Source organism: Lipotes vexillifer, unplaced genomic scaffold (genome assembly GCF_000442215.2).
Source record: "Lipotes vexillifer unplaced genomic scaffold, Lipotes_vexillifer_v1.1 scaffold1335, whole genome shotgun sequence".
Taxonomy (NCBI): domain Eukaryota; kingdom Metazoa; phylum Chordata; class Mammalia; order Artiodactyla; family Lipotidae; genus Lipotes; species Lipotes vexillifer.
This window is the reverse complement of record NW_006770293.1, coordinates 909,131-925,608: the sequence shown is the minus strand read 5'-3', so window position 1 is coordinate 925,608 and position 16,478 is coordinate 909,131. Positions and strand designations below refer to the sequence as shown.

At 40.1% G+C, this 16,478-nt stretch overlaps 1 protein-coding gene across 3 annotated transcripts in view; it reads left to right on the top strand.

Moving 5' to 3' along the window:
• The window catches only part of TRPM3 (transient receptor potential cation channel subfamily M member 3), a 122,693-nt gene that overhangs the window by 21,265 nt on the left and 84,950 nt on the right, over nt 1-16,478 (top strand). For all 3 annotated transcript variants that reach the window (XM_007446058.1, XM_007446057.1, XM_007446059.1), the window contains exons 2-4: nt 1,531-1,631; nt 3,028-3,162; nt 9,185-9,235. In XM_007446058.1, coding sequence (XP_007446120.1) covers nt 1,531-1,631; nt 3,028-3,162; nt 9,185-9,235 — 287 coding nt within the window. The remainder of the gene's footprint in view (nt 1-1,530; nt 1,632-3,027; nt 3,163-9,184; nt 9,236-16,478) is intronic.

The following is a 16,478-nucleotide window of genomic DNA, read 5'->3' as shown; positions in this document are numbered from 1 at the left end:
AAAGAGTGTCATCTCTTTATCCTGCTCCCCTGGTGGTGGGACATCCAGCAGCATGAAGTCTGGCAAATATTTAGGGATGTGTCTTGCTCAGTGCACCAAGGATATTGATGAATTGAAATAACCCTGTTCACGTTGGAGTTCATTTATATAATCCCATTTCAGTCTCACATCTCAGTTGGGTAAACAGGATAACTTTTTTTTTTTCTTTTTTTTTTTGCTGCACGCGGGCCTCTCACTGTTGTGGCCTCTCCTGTTGCGGAGCACAGGCTCCGGATGCGCAGGCTCAGCAGCCATGGCTCACGGGCCCAGCCGCTTTGCGGCATGTGGGATCTTCCCAGACCGGGGCACGAACCTGCATCCGCTGCATCGGCAGGTGGACTCTCAACGACTGCGCCACCAGGGAAGCCCAACAGAATAACTTTTATTGTCCCCATTTTACAGATGATAAAGCAGTGGCTTAGAGAGGTCCAGTGCCACACAGCAGTGAAATGGCAGACTCAGATCCTCTGACTGTAGCCCATTTTTCTCTTCATTCTCAATCTCACATCCCGCTGCTTGGCAGGTTGCATTTATGGACAGGATACATTGATTTAGACCAGCTCTGTCCCAGTAAACCATCTCTGGGATGATGGAACTGTTCTGTACTTGCACTGTCCAATTCAAAGGCCACCAGCCACGTGCTACTACTGAGCACTTGAAATGTGGCTACTATGAGTGAGGAATTAAAGTTTTAATTTAATTTTAATTAGTTTAGATTTAAATAGCCACACATAGACAGTGCAGATCTAGTGACAGAGTCTGGAGAATAATGGGAAACTGAAAAATTGTTCAGTGGTTTCTACTCACAAATCAAAGTAAACCTCAGCCACTTGTTTGCCTTTCTCTTAAAAGATCTTCTTAACTCTTTTTCAGTAGAGTGTTAAAGCTGGCTCACTTTCTTGACAAGGGCACCATCACCATGCAATATATAATTCAAATGATGCCTTGAAACCAGTGATTGGCCAGCAGAAACAAACTGTGTTGTAGAGCAGGCTTCCCAAACTTCAACATGTATAGGAATCACCTGGGATCTTGTTGAAATACAGATTCTGATTTAGTAGGTCTGGGGTGGGGCCTGGGATTCTGCCTTTCTAATAAGTGCCCAGGTGATGCTGCCGCTGCTGCCCTGTGAACCACACCTTGACTAGCAAAGCTGTAGAGCAGCAGTTGGGTTAATATTGTCTCCCTTCACTCCTGGGGGCGTTTGGCAATGTCTGGAGATATTTTTGGTTGTCATGGCTTGGTGGGAGAGGTGCTGTTGGCATCTACTGGGTCCTGAGATGCTGCTAAATATTCTACAATATATAGGACATGATAATTATCCTGCTCAAAATGGCAGTAGGGCCAAGTATGAGAACCCAGGCTGTACAGCCAAGTCTGCTCTCCAGGAAGAGGGGGTGGGTGGGAGAGCGATGGAGTGGGTCTTCTTGGTATAATAACTGAGTGCTGTTTTCTCTCTCTCATTCTTCTCTCCTACTTATCTACACACAGGAGCCAATGCCTCGGCCCCAGACCAACTGAGCTTAGCTTTAGCCTGGAACAGAGTCGACATCGCCCGCAGCCAGATCTTTATTTATGGGCAACAGTGGCCGGTAGAGTATATGTTGTCACCCCTGAAAAGCCCACTTGCTTGGGCAAGGGTATTTGTTTAAGGAATCTCTGAGAGCGGCTCAGGAAACCGCTGCTTTTTCTTTAGGGTGGAAACGTTCCTTTGTAGCTGTCCTCTTTCTCAGCTCCCTTTCTTATATTTAGGAAAACACTGTCATCTGGTGGAAGATATGACAAAGCACAGCTCCAAATGTTCCAAACATTTCCATTTCTCTGAGTGGCCTTTGATAGCTATGTTTAGCTACAACTAATGCCATTTCTTTTATATGCCTGAAAAAATATATATAAGACAAAATTGTGTTAATTAAAACTAAGTAAGGAGCAGAGTTAGCAGTTTGTTTCTGGTTGTCCCGGAGGTTTCTGCTGCCATTCGCTGGCACCCCATGCTGGTGTGGGGCTGGGTCGCACCTTAGGATACAGAATTAGCAGGCTTCCACGTGCCGGTGCCATCTGGTCCTGGAGGCTGAGCATAGGTCCTCCCTGAACCCAAGAACAATACAGAGGCAACGAAAGCTTTATGTAACTGTTCTTGGTTTGTTTCCGTCAACTGGCTCTACCAAAAATAAAAACTTGGAAAATTGGCCATTGGGTGGTGTATGCTTGCATGCCCAGGAGGCAGCCAACAGTCTGGGATTTGATTTCTGTGCCTGGAATCACTGCAGGACAACACCTTCATGTACAGGTCTTTTTTAACCCTTCCTCTGCCCCAGAGAGCTTCTGCCTAGGATTGAAACCCTGGCTTCATTTAGTGCAAATGAATTTCTAGTGTGGAAAGATTTGTCAAGGAATCTGGACACTGGGAAATTTTTGTGAAAGAAGTTAAATAAAACCCTAGTAAACAGACCAAATGACCTAAATAGTTACTGGGCCTCCGTGTAGAAATGGGCAAGGTGGAGACAAGGTAGTATCACTTAACTAAAAACAAAAAGAGCAGCCTTCTTTCTGGTCTGTTTACTAGGATCCCTCCTCTCAGGTCAGCCAGGAGTCCAATTTAGAGCCTAAGGAAGATGACAGTGAAGACAGTAAAGTACTCACTTTGGCACTTCACTGGTTTTGTAGAAGTTAGGTCAGAGAGTTGGAAGAGGGAAAGCCTTGTAAACCCTTGCACCTTCTCAGAATCTAGAAACAAAAAAAGAGATTCAAGGAAGAAATAGCTTTTGGAACTAGAGATCCTTGTGTTCTGTTTGCAAAAACAAGCCCCAAAACATAGGAGACTGTGACTGTCCCAGAAGTGGGGTTGGGCAACTCTTGCTAGCATGTTCTTGGGGATGCTGAAGGTTTACCAGATGTCAAAGGCATCCATTTCTAAACTATTCAGGAGAATGCCAGAGAACTACATCCTTAGACCCTGAGTCAGACTAACTCTGACTTGATTTGCAGGTGGGGTCTCTGGAGCAAGCCATGTTGGATGCCCTAGTTCTGGACAGAGTGGATTTTGTGAAATTACTCATAGAGAATGGAGTAAGCATGCACCGTTTTCTCACCATCTCCAGACTAGAGGAATTGTACAATACGGTAGGACCAAGCTAAGGCACATTTTATTTTCTCTACTTTTTGTGTGTGTTTGTTTTACCTTCTCCTGCCCCCCACATGTCTGTGAGTCCCTGCCCTCCCCTCCAAATGCATGGATCATTTTCCACAAATGCTCCCTTAGACCTGTACAGACAACAAACACCAAGTCACCAAGAATCCACTTGTTTTAACTGCTCAGTTGTCAGCATCTAAGAAGCAGAAAGTTACGTGATCACCAAAAGGTAATGTTCTCAGTTTCTTACACAAAATCATACGGCTCTGGAAATTAGAACACACTTTATTCTGTAAGCCCAGAGGGTGTTTGAGGCAATCAGCAGAGGAGGATTGATTTAACTCCAAGCATCAAAGGAGGCTGATTAACTATCCTGCACCATCTTGTTATCCTCAGAGCTATGAAGTTCATTCATTCCACTATAATAGGATAAAATGTAAAATCCTCTTGTTTGGAGTTACCCAGAAAGATTTTTTTTGTTTTGTTTTATAATGATTTGTTAATTCATTCACTCGGGATACCAAGAAGTAATCAAAAGAAAACCTACTCTTTATGAAGTTGTTGAGAGTATCCAGTGAGTTAAGTACATCAGCTCTGAGCTGATACTCACTAAAATACAATGAAGTTTAAAGAGTAGATATTGTTTTCCCCCATTTTACAGATGAGGAAACTGAGGCCAAGGAGAGAATTGGCTTATTCAAGATAACAAAATTTCTAAGTAAAGAAAGAATCCAGTACTGAACCAAAGCTTCTTTCTCAGAGACTGTTTTTCCCTTCATTTGTCACAGTCCCTCTTTGTCCCACCACCCACAGCACTAATGAGATGGAGCTTGTTGACCTGTCCCCAGCCAGTGATAGGTATTAGCTGGTGCCACCCTGGCTCTGTAACATTCCCACTGCTGGAAGTAGAAAACAAGTTAGTGGAATGACCCCACGTTTCTGTTTTCTCTGCAGATTTTTCTCAGTTCCGCATACTAAGACTTTCAGTAATAATAGGCCAGAATGGCAGAGTGGGAGACCCAGCCTCTATCCCCCCCTACAAAGATCAACAATTAGACAGCTACCCACAGACAAAGACAGCTCTAGGAGAGCTCAGGGGTTCAATTAAGAAACTTCAGCAAAACAGTGGAACAAAAAATATCTGAAAATAACCACACAAAAAGGAGAGGAAGAACAGCTTCATTGTGTCTGTATCACCATGTCCCCTGAGGCCAGCACAGCTCTGTGCCAAGAGGAAGCTCCTCAGCTAGAAATAGTTCCCCTCACTGGAAAAGAGAGAGCCAGTGAGCCTTTCAGGGCACTGCACAAAGGACACACTTTGGTTTCACCCCACCCAGAGACCTGCAAAGCTGAGACATACTGTGATAGCTAGGAACACAGTATCAGCCAGGCTGAAGGCTGAGTAACCACGGTTCCCAGGGACCTGCTCTGCAGAGGACCCTGGCATTTTTCACCAGTGAAGAAACCAGTAGCCAGCACAGCTGCCACAGACCCCTGCAGATTTCACTGGCTTTTGCTCTACAGATATTTGCGTTCATAGACACCAGTCACCCAAGCCCCTCACCACTCCCTCTCCCCTCACCCCTGCTGGTCCACACCAGCAGCCAGCCCAGGCCTCTGTGGCTACACGATTGCAAGAACCCAGCCTAGACCCCCATGGCTGACCTCCACTGCTGTGCACACTCTGAAAGCTAGCATCTCTGGCTGTGCACCTGTACACTGCTGGCCTGACAAACACCATCACAGCTGTGGAAATGCAAGACCCTAGAACTGCAAGACCCTGCAGCTACATGAGTACACTCCATCAGCCAAGGCTGCATGTGGACCAATAGCAAGTAAGGAGATTGAATCAGGAATCAAAAACCTCCCAACAAAGAAAAGCCCAGGACCAGATGGCTTCACAGGTGAATTCTACCAAACATTTAAAGAATTAACTCCAATTCTTTTCCAATTCTTCAAAAAAAATTGAAGAGGAGGGAATGTTCCCAAACTTATTTTAGGAGGCCAGTATTACCATAATAGCAAAGCCAGATAAGGACACTGCAAGAAAAGAAAACTACAGGTCAATATTCCTGATGAATATAGTTGCAAAAATTCTCAACAAAATACTAGCAAACCAAATTGAAGCACATTAAAAAGATGGTATACCATGGTCAAGTGGGAGTCTTCCTAGATGCAAGGATGTTTTAACATATGCAAATTAATAAATGTGATACATCACATTAATAGAATGAAAGACAAAAATCATATGATCATCTCAGTGGATGCAGAAAATATATTTGACAAAATTCAACATCCTTTCATGGTAAAAACTCTCAACAAATTGAGTGTAAAAGTAACACACCTCAATGTAATAAAGGCCATATATGACAAACCCATAGCTAACATCATACTCAATGGCGAAAGATTGAAAGCTTTCCCTCTGAGATCAGGAACAAGAAAATTGTGCCCACTCTTACCACTCCTATTCAACATGGTACTGGAAGTCGTAGCCAGAGAAATTAGGCCAAAAAAAAAAAGGAGAAAAAGCAATCAAAATTTTTTATCCAAATTGAAAAGGAAGAAAGAAAATTGTCTCTGTTTGCTGATAACAGCATCTTTTTTTTTTTTTTTTTTTTTGCGATATGTGGGCCTCTCACTGTCGTGGCCTTTCCCATTGCCGGACGCGCAAGCTCAGCGCCCATGGCTCACGGGCCCAGCCGCTCCGCGGCATGTGGGATCCTCCCGGACCGGGGCACGAACCCGTATCCCCTGCATCGGCAGGCGGACTCTCAACCACTGCGCCACCAGGGAGGCCCTGATAACAGCATCTTGTATACAGAAAATCCTAAAGACGCCACCAAAAAAACTATTAGAACTAATAAATTCAGTAAGTTTCAATATACAGAAGCAACATACAAAAATCAATTGTATTTATGTATGCTAACAATGAACTATCTGAAAAAGAAACAAAGAAAACAATTCCATTTACAACAGCACCAAAAACAATAAAATACTTAGGAATAAACTTAACCAAAGAAGTGAAAGATCTATATATCAAAAACTATAACATTGATAAAAGAAATTGAAGAAGGCACAAATAAATGGAAAGATATCTCATGTTCATGAACTGGAAGTGTTAATATTGTTAAAATGTTCATGCTACCCAAAACCATCTATAGATTCAATGCAATTCTGATGGCATTTTTCACAGAAATAGTTAAAAAAACATTCCTAAAATTTGCATTGAAACATCAAAGACCCTGAATAGGCAAAGAAATCATGAGAAAGAAGAACAAAGGTGGAGACATCACACTTCTTGATTTCAAACTATATCACAAAGATACAGTAATTGAAATAGTATGGTATCAGCATAAAAACAGACACATAGACCAATGGAACAGAATCAAGAGCCCAGCAATAAACTCATGCATATACAGTTAACTAATATTAGACAAGGGAACAAAATATAGGAAACAATATGGAGGTTCCTCAAAAAAGTTGGGGCCGAGGGGTGGGGGAAATGGGGAGATGTTGGCCAAAGGATACAAACTTTCAGTTATAAGATGAATATGTTTCAGGGATCTAATGTACAGCATTGTGACTGTAGTTAACAGTACTATATTGTATACTTGCAAGTTACTATGAGATCAGAGCTTTAATGTTCTCACCATAACAACAGCAAAATGATTATTAAGTGAGGTGAAGGATATGTTAACTAACCTTATTGTGGTAGACATTTCACAATATATACGAGCATCAAATCATCACACTGTACACCTTAAACTTACACAATGTTACATGTCAATTTTATCTCAATAAAACTGGGGAAAGAATAATAATGGGGTTTTCAGTAAAATAAATAAATGAAAACACAGAGTTGAATGACCTTCATATAAATTAGAGAATCAAGGGAGTAGAGTGATTTATTCCAGTGATTGGAAAGAAGTAAGTAGGAAAGTTATAGATCAAGAAAGGCCAATAGATTTCATCACTCCAGTCAAGTGTAATCAGCATTCCCTAGAGTACTCTGTTGAAAAGGATTATGGAACAGTGAATGGCCTCAGTGATAAGAATAGCTAACATTTTCTAAGCACTATTTTAATAGTTTTATAAATATTTCATCATTTAATCCTCACAACAGCCCTACCAGATAAGTGGTAGTATTATCCTCATTTTATAGATAGTAAGACTGAGTCACAGTTAAGCAGCTTGCCTATGGTCACAGCTGGTAAGCAGCAGGGTCAGGTTTGGAGCCAGGCATTCTGACTCCAGAGTTTGCATGTTTAATCCCTACACAATACTGCATCCCTCAGTGGAAAAAGAGTTCTGATGAGTATGTCCGCCTGAAGGGGCCAGTAGTTGAGGCGGTACACAGAGATTGTCTTGAATACTTGAATGTGTTCCAACAGTGCTTAAGGATTTGCCATCACTGTTCAAGATCTTCCAATACGGTCACCAGATTTAGCAAACAAAAATACAGAATTCCCAGTTAGGTTTGAATTTCAGATAAAGAACAAATAATGTTTAGTATGTCTCACATATTGCACAAGACATACTTATACTCAAAATTATTCATTGTTATTGGTCAAAATGTACAAAATTCCAAATTTATTTATAAAATAAATGTCATGAGGATGTAATATACAGCACAGTGACTATAGTTAATAATATTGTATTGCATATTTGAAAGTTGCTAAGAGAGTAGATCTTTAAGGTCCTTATCACAAGAAAAAAATCTAGGAACTATGTATGGTGACAGATATTAAATAGACTTATTGTAATGATCATTTTGCCATATATACAAATATTGAATCACTGTGTTGTACACCTGGAACTAATATATGTCAATTTTACCTCAATTTAAAAAAGATGAGGAAACATAAAAGCAAAAGAAGCTGTAAATCAAAAGATTAAGAGATATAGTTACATTTAAAACTTTTAATTTGATACATAAAAAATACATGAATACTAAAAAGAAATACAAAATAGGCCATCAGGGCTTCCCTGGTGGCGCAGTGGTTAAGAATTCGCCTGCCAATGCAGGGGACAGGGGTTCGATCCCTGGCCCAGGAAGATCCCACATGCTGCAGAGCAACTAAGCCCATGCACCACAACTACTGAGCCTGCGCTCTAGAGCCCGCGTGCCACAAGTACTGAAGCCGGTGTGCCTAGAGCCCATGCTCTGCAACAAGAGAAGCCACAACAGTGAGAAGCCCACGCACCGCAACAAAGAGTAGCCACCACTCGCTGCAACTAGAGAAAGCCTGCACACAGCAACAAAGACCCAACACAGCCAAAAATAAAAACAGATTAAAAAAAAAAAAAAGGCCATCAATATGACAAATAAAAGTTCAACATTAAGAATTAATAAAATGAATGAAAATTAAAACAAAAAAAGAAGTTATTCATTGGCTGTCTGGAATTCAGATTTAACTAAGCATCCTGTGTTTCATCTGGTATTCCTGTTCCTGAAAGAGAAGAGAATGGCAAACCACTTCACTTTATTCTTACCTTAAGCAAAGGTAAGGATCTTTTGCACAATGGCAGAGTTGAACAGTTGCGATGAAGACTGTATGGCCCACAAAGTCTAAGATACTAACCATCTAGCTATTTACAGAAAAAGTCTGCCAAACCCTGCTTTAGCCAGTTTCTCATTCATTATGGGTAATAAACAAGTTGTGATTGGCAGTGTACCAAATTGTAGTTCTAATGCAGTAAACTGGCCCTTTTGTCTCCCCCTGCTGCACAGCTAGCCTCTTGAATGATGTTTTGGCCCAGCAGTCAACAGAGTTGATGGCCTCCTTTGCAAAGTTTGAATCTAGAACCTCAAATGCTTTTTCTTGAGGAGCCACAATCCAAAAACCTGCCTCTGTGTTTGTTTAGAAAAGACAGGTACAACTGAGCAACTAGAACAAGGTTCATCTTAATGAACTTCCCCTCCGCCAGCCAGAACCCTTCCTTCCAGATCCTTGTTGCCTTGCCAATGAGAGCCCCTGACTAGCAAAACCATTTGATTCTTCTTGTTTTCAGAGACATGGGCCCTCAAACACATTGTACCACTTGGTCAGGGATGTCAAAAAGGTAAGAACCCTCTCGACTGCAGGTCGGAGGCCCTGTCTTGACTGCTTCCTGTGATTAGAAAGTGCCTGTTTTGCATGAGCTGCCAGAGTATTCCTGTCCCTGCCAGACCCCCTCATTTCAGGACACAGTGTGTGTCTATGTCTTTTAACTTTGACATCTCTGCTTATGATGCAGCTGCGGTTTTATCGCCAGTCTCCATGGTTTTAGATGCTTTCATTGGACATAATGCTTTCGGGTAGTGGAACCCTAGGCTTCCCTCCCATGCCGTGTGGATTTATGCCATTACCTGTATTTTTCCATGTGCTCCTCACTATTTGGGGAGCTCGTTTCCATGCTATCCAACTGACCATGAAAGGTATATTTATTTACTAGCTCCTGATACAGTGTATCACTGCCACATCTAGCATGACACAGAGCATATAGTAAGCATAGCTCAAAAAGTCTCAGAGAAACAGAGACTACAACATATACATACATTCCATTCTGCTAACACTTTATTTTCTCCAATATATTTTTTCACATTCACCATCAAATTTGATGGGGGAAAAAGCCAGTTGGTTTGGATCTAGTATATTTATGCCCAATTTAAAAATGAGGCGGTTGAAACACAGGGAGGTGAGAACTGTACTGAGTGGTTAGTAAGGAGCTAGAATTAGAACTCAAATCCTTTAATAATCATAATCATAAGTAATGGTACCTAGGATTTAGTGATGACTAGGTATGTGACACTAATCCTTCTATGTGTCTTAGCTCATTTCATCTTCACAACAAATATATGAAGTAGAGTTATTATTTTATTTTTTTTTTTACTATATAGTGTTATTCCCATTTATAGATGAGAAAAATGAGGCAAAGAGAGGTTACATTTAATCTTAACCAAGTGCTTGTTCTGCCCCATACAATCTCTTTCTGAGGTAGCTTCAGTTCTGAACCCTTGGCAGGGTTCCCAGAAAGTGATGTTTTAACACCAAAGGATAAAATAAATGGTGACACTTCCCCTACCACATACACATGTACACACGCACACACATACACAGGTATACCCACCTACCAGTTGGTAGCAATTCTTTGCCAAATTCCATAGGACATAACTCGGAGAAAGCTACAAAGTGAGGTAAAAAGTAGAGTGCCATTCCTTCGTCTCATAGGAAGTCATAGGCTAGAACTACCCTTTAGGTGTCCTGTAGGCACTTACTAATTTTTCCTTCGAAAGGCCCTGGGGCTGATTATAATGTACCTATTAACCAGATGGACCTTTGCTGATAATGAGTAAAGAGTACTAAAAAACCTCCTTCTGTAGGCCCTTGGGAACTTTACTCCCATCTCTGTACAACCTTACTGAAAAATTTCTCATCCATGTGCGTGAGTGAAGCCTGTAGTTCTTTCAAAGCAAGGGAAATAGATGCTCTGCCATCTGTATATTTTACCAAGATCACACCTTTCCGTGGTCTGCCTCATTTCAAGCCATAAACATACCTGCCCTCAACAAACTCACTTCTCTTTTCCTCAAGTCTTCCTATTTTGTTTAATTTATCTTGGCATAAAATTTCCTGGAAACTCAACAGAAGTATCTCAGAAGATTAGATGTACACACCCAGCATGTATTCTTCGCCAAGTTTTGCTCATGTTCAAAACTCAAAATGTTTTGAGTTTTTCTAAAATAATAAGTAAAATATCCCCCTCACCTTAATCTAGTCTGTGTCACTGAAGGAATTATGAGGCTTTCTGAAGAGACAGCTGTGTGCCTTTGTCCCTTAGTCCCAGCCACTGGGCAGGCCGAGCTTTCATAAAAGTCACTCATCTACTTCCATCACCAAGCTTCTCAATGTCTTGCCTGATTTTCAAAGAGATTTTTGCAGTTAGATTTTAATGAATATAAATGATTGAAATCCCTCCTAATAGGTTCTCTTCCTCGTAGGACTTTGCTTTGCATATCATTTTCTTTTTTCTGAAGTTCCATTAGCTGCCTCTCACATTTGCTTACATTTAGTGGAAGGCATGTAGAGTATTTTTAAGGTAGGGTTTTCTTTAACTTCTTAGCTAAAGGTATACCTCAAAAATAATATAGACTAACAAGACAAGACAGGATGGTAAGAATTTGGGAGGACTATCAGTTAGGAGCAGTTTTATTTTTCTTTCAAGTGTGATCCAAATACCAGAGCAAGAATATAGTTATACGAGGATTCATCTACTTACTAATTTAGTAGCGGGAAAAAAATAACAAATCACTCAGGATAGTACTGAAATGGCTTAGGAAAAATTTATCCTTTTTCTTGAGAAAAGAGACTGCCAATATGGTTGGGAGAAACAAAAGCCTATGTTTAGTTTCTTCCCTTGGGAAGAAATAGGGGCAGGAAATGCAGACTCCATTTATTTCTATGATAAAGATGAGTGTCTGACTATTGGAGAGCAAGAAAGAATAACAATGGTAGCCAAAGGAGCTGTAAGTGTCTATGTTTTATGGATGAAAGTAGCTAAAAATGAGATTTTTTTGTTTGTGTTTTTGTTAAGAAGTGAATGAGAGAGAAATTAATATTGGTAAACATCTTCCTCATAGTTTATGCCAATAAGATATGCAAAATCTACAAAAACTAGGTTTAAAATGCTAAGAAAATCTTGGGCAGTTTAAACAGTTTTCAAAATTAAGGAACATAATAATTAGCATGTGCTTTGTGCTTTATGGTTATAGGACTTTATGTACATATTAATTGATTTAATCTATGACAAAAATGAATCAGTAAGTGATAAGCCCTAGTATGAAATGAATGCTGTTCAAAAATTAGAAACACAGTTCGGGACCTTAAACGTAGTGTTTGATAATATGTCTGTAAAATAAAATGTAAATAACTTATGAACCCAGAGAATGCATTTAGGAATTATCAGACCATCATTAAGTTAACCAGCATATCTCCAAGTCCAACTATCCTTTGAAACCAACAGAACTGAACGTGGAGAATTACTCCCAAGCTAGTTTCAAAATCTTAAATTATTTATATCAAGGGAGCAATCTAGGAGCAATGAGGTAGAGTTAGTATCAATCAGAAATTTAAAACATCAGCCAACCCAGTTCCCTGAACCTTTCTCGTGCATAAATCCATTGGATGTACCAATGCTCTCATATTAAACCAGAGTGGCCTGAGTCTGTCCGCTTTTCCATGAAATCTAACTTGCCATTTTAGTAACTAACTGTCTGCTCAATTTGTGCCTCTGTATGTTTTAAAGTAGTAGTTTTTCTTTCTTAAATTAAATGTACTAATACTTCAGATTGCCTCAATTATCCCTCCCCACCAAAGAAAAGTGATATCTGAGTATTATGTAAGAGTAGTGGTGAAATTATGGTAACTTAAAATTCAGTTATATGGGAATTAAGACCCAGAGCTTTGCCGAATTTTAAAGAAAAAGCATTTCGGACACACTTTGGGGAAAAAAAGGACATTTTCATAACTCCATCTGCTAAATTCATGCAAATTTGCAAAATTCTTAATTTTTAAAAGATTGGTTGCCCAGTCTACTGCCATGCCAAACACTGAGGGAATGTCCTCTTTTCCCATGATTTTTCACCAGGTTGGTCTTTTCCCCACTCTCCCTTGGTAAATCTTACAACCAGCTATCATTTTATACCTTGCATACATCAGAAGGAAACAGTATTCTTTGAAGGCTTGTTATGAGTTTCAAAGAAAAAAAAAGTTTCCTAAACAGCTGAAATCTGATAGTGATATCATGAGCTGACATCTGAAAAACAGAGTGCATTTAGAAGAGCAGATCTAATAAATGAATTTAAGTTATTCCTTTTTAATTAAAAGACATCCTTAGGCATGGCATGGATTAAAATTTAGCCTCAGAGTAGTATCTCATGGCATGAAAAAAAAAAGAAAACAATGTTTTCAAGTTGTAAAATTTACCTACCCATGGATCCAAGCCTCTATTTTACTCTGTGGATCAAATTATTTTAATCCTGTGGCTTGCTATGTGTTGTTAAGGCATGAAATAGGAAATAGATGTTCAGACTTTACCAGTTACCAAAGTAATCACCAAAAAAGGGGAGCAGGGAATAACAGAAACAGCAGGCAGAATGAATATTACTCCAGTATATTGACTTCCTATTCGAAAAGGAGACAAGCAAAGGAAGACTCCTCCAGAGGCTTTTGGACATTACCTGTGGAATATGAGGAGGCATTTTTCTCTGCTTTTTTTTTTAAAGGAGGTGGATGTTATGAGCACAAGCCCATCCCTGTCTAACCCTTTACCCTCCCTTTTCTCTAAGCCTCCATCTCTACTAACCAAATTCCAGCAGATTATTAGAAACTGCATCAACTCTGGAAGCTCTGGACAGGAGTCTTTGCCCAGTGACCTGGCAGCATAGAAATAAGAGCAGCCTTCCAGGTAGTGATCAAAAAACTGGACCTTTAGAAACAAACAGGACCTTAGAAGTAACTATGTCCACATTGCCTGTTTTCAGAGCATGAATTGAAGTACAGAGAGAGAACCCTCATTGCCTTGTATTAGGTGACCATCGCCCCCTTGTAGTCAAACAGAAATCAGGCCAGTTCCTTTCAGGCCATCACTCAAAGCTCAGTAACCCAGAATGGTCACAGAATCTTTTCTCCTCCTTCAGACCAGATCATACAAAAATCACTCCGAAATAATCAAGCTTTATATAAGAAATTTCTAGGAAAAGAAGATTCTAGCACCTTCTTTGGTAGTATGTTAACCTATCAGCCCTTTATGAATTTGCATAAAATTTTGCAAAACAATGTTGCCAATGTTTGCAGAACATTTGCAAAAGTTGTTGCCCCTCTAAAATTTTTGTTTATTTTGAATTTTACTATTATCACTTTCCTGACAACCCACGCTTACAGAGACCTCAAAAGCATAAATATTGCCATTCAGTATTGGTCTTCAGGCAATATTGGTTCTTGTTCTTAGAATTCAAACTGATGTTCACACATAGGTTTCTCAAAAGGAAATATACAGGTGTTAGGCTCACTATTACCCACGTTTTAAATTTGGAAAATTGTTACAAGACTAAAAGTAGGCATTCAATTCAAATTCATAGACCCACTATGATTGTTGTTCAGTAGCATCACAATAAACCTTTTGGGGATTTTTCTGAAACCTGGTACTTGAGCATTACAAACCATAAAGGGCATGGAGTTCAGCCCCTTTTACTGGGAAGAAAACTGAGGCCTTGAGGGAAAGTGGATGATTTGTGAAGGATGGACAGAGTCCAGAGCAACTGACTCGCAGCCAGTGCTCTTTCCCCTGCCAGCTTCACAGTGCCAAGGAAAATAGCACAGCTGGGGTGAGCCTCCTCTGGAGGTCATCCGTGTAGGAGCCAAATGCACAGGAGATGAGGCTGACCCAGATGTGCCCAGAGAAGCTCTAGGGCTCTTCTACTCTTGGAATAATAGCCTCGCCTAACCGTCCAGTAAGAGCCAGACAATACAGAAAGTGCAGTCTTGTTAACCTGCCCAAAATAATGGAGAAAAAGTGTTGCACAGGTAATATTTTTAGATTCAGTTTAAGGTTTATGGAAAGGACAATACATAAAAAGTTACTACCTTAAAATAAATCTTTCTCTAAGTTCCCTTTTAAAGAAGTCAGACAATTGGTCTTTCTTGATAACCAGAGGCTAACTGGGGCTTTCCCACCCAGGAGTGACTCATAAACTGTAACTAGTTAGTTGTTACTGAGAACATAATACTGAAGAACCCCAAACTGAGGCTTGATCCCAAATACATTGATTAATTTCAGTGTTTTACTTATTCACATTTTTGACCAAAAAAAAAAATATATTGAATGCCTACCATACACCGGGCATTGGGAAGATAAATAAAACAATTAAAAATATGAAGCTATATGTTTGATGGCAGGATACAGTGGGCCACCTGTAATCCTGAATCCCTTTCAAGTGATTGCTGTTGACCATAGGAAAGCTGATAAGGATAACTGAAAACCTACCTTCAGTTAATAAAACTACATAAGCTAATTTCCTAGAGATAATGATATCTTCATATACTATGAATTTCCCAATTCTGCTGTGTAATCCCACCTGAACTTTACTTAGTAGACGTCAGAATCACCTGGACAGCTCATAAAGTGCATAGAGTCTCATACTCGAAGCAGGATAGGGTCCAGACCTTTGCATTGTCACCAAGTGCCTCAGGTGGTTCAGATGCCACAAAGTTGGAAAACCACCACTATTATAAGCCACTTCTGTGAAGTGGCAGGAATCTCACACAGCATCCTGGATGGATCCTCCATTAAAGACAAACCCCAAAGTGGACAAAGCCCTCAGGTCCCTCCAAAATGTATCTAAGAATGCAGTGTGCCAGGCTTCCAACACGGTGTGGTACCCCTGCCATTCATGGTATAGAGCACACTTCTGCATCAGGGAACTAAACCAGACAGTGAGACTTGATCATTTGTTCCCCTTGGAACTCACTGTGAGCTCAGAATTTCCCACAAACAGAACTAATTCTTCCTTGACCTAACAAAGCAAGGATTTTCCTCAGACCCTATAGAGCTCCCTTTTGAAGCAGAAACCAGTAATGAGCAGATAATAATAAAAACGCTTGTTTTTGCATCTATATGTACAACATTAAACTTATACCATAGCTCTAGGTACTTAAGAAGCACTATTCTCTGAAAGAAAATGTGAAAAACCTCTTTAATTCTGAGAAAATAAATATTCTGTTGATAAAACTTCTCTTATTTCACCCCTCTTTCTCTTTAAACACAGGGGATGTTCATAAAGGACTTTGTCATCACATCCATCTTGCTGTCCTTTTATTAAAAAGGTGCCAATTCTTAAAAAAGTTTAATAGAAGTTTTGTATAAAGGATATTTGAGCTCTCAGCATATTTCACCTGATGCAGTCCCTGGTAATCACAATCATCTTCTGGATGGAGTCTTCATTTAGTGAGTGTGAAGAAATAAATGATCAGCAAGGGGACAGTAACAGGCCTAGGTCAGAGGCAGAGCAGCGAGGGGGTCCAGGGGGAGTATCTGAGGAACATAGTTCCTAGTGGCTGGGAGTGGTAGAATTTGCCATATCTAGCCTTGTGTTTCTTTCTGCTACACTGGTGTTTTTTTCTCCCCAGCTGAAGACTTGAATAAATATTTTGATTTTCTGTTATTGCCGACGATTACTGCATCTTCTTATTTAACTTATGTCTTCTTTCCAAGCGAGAATATCCAGGTTTCGGTTGGATCTATTTTAAGGTGAATTGATTAACCAGAA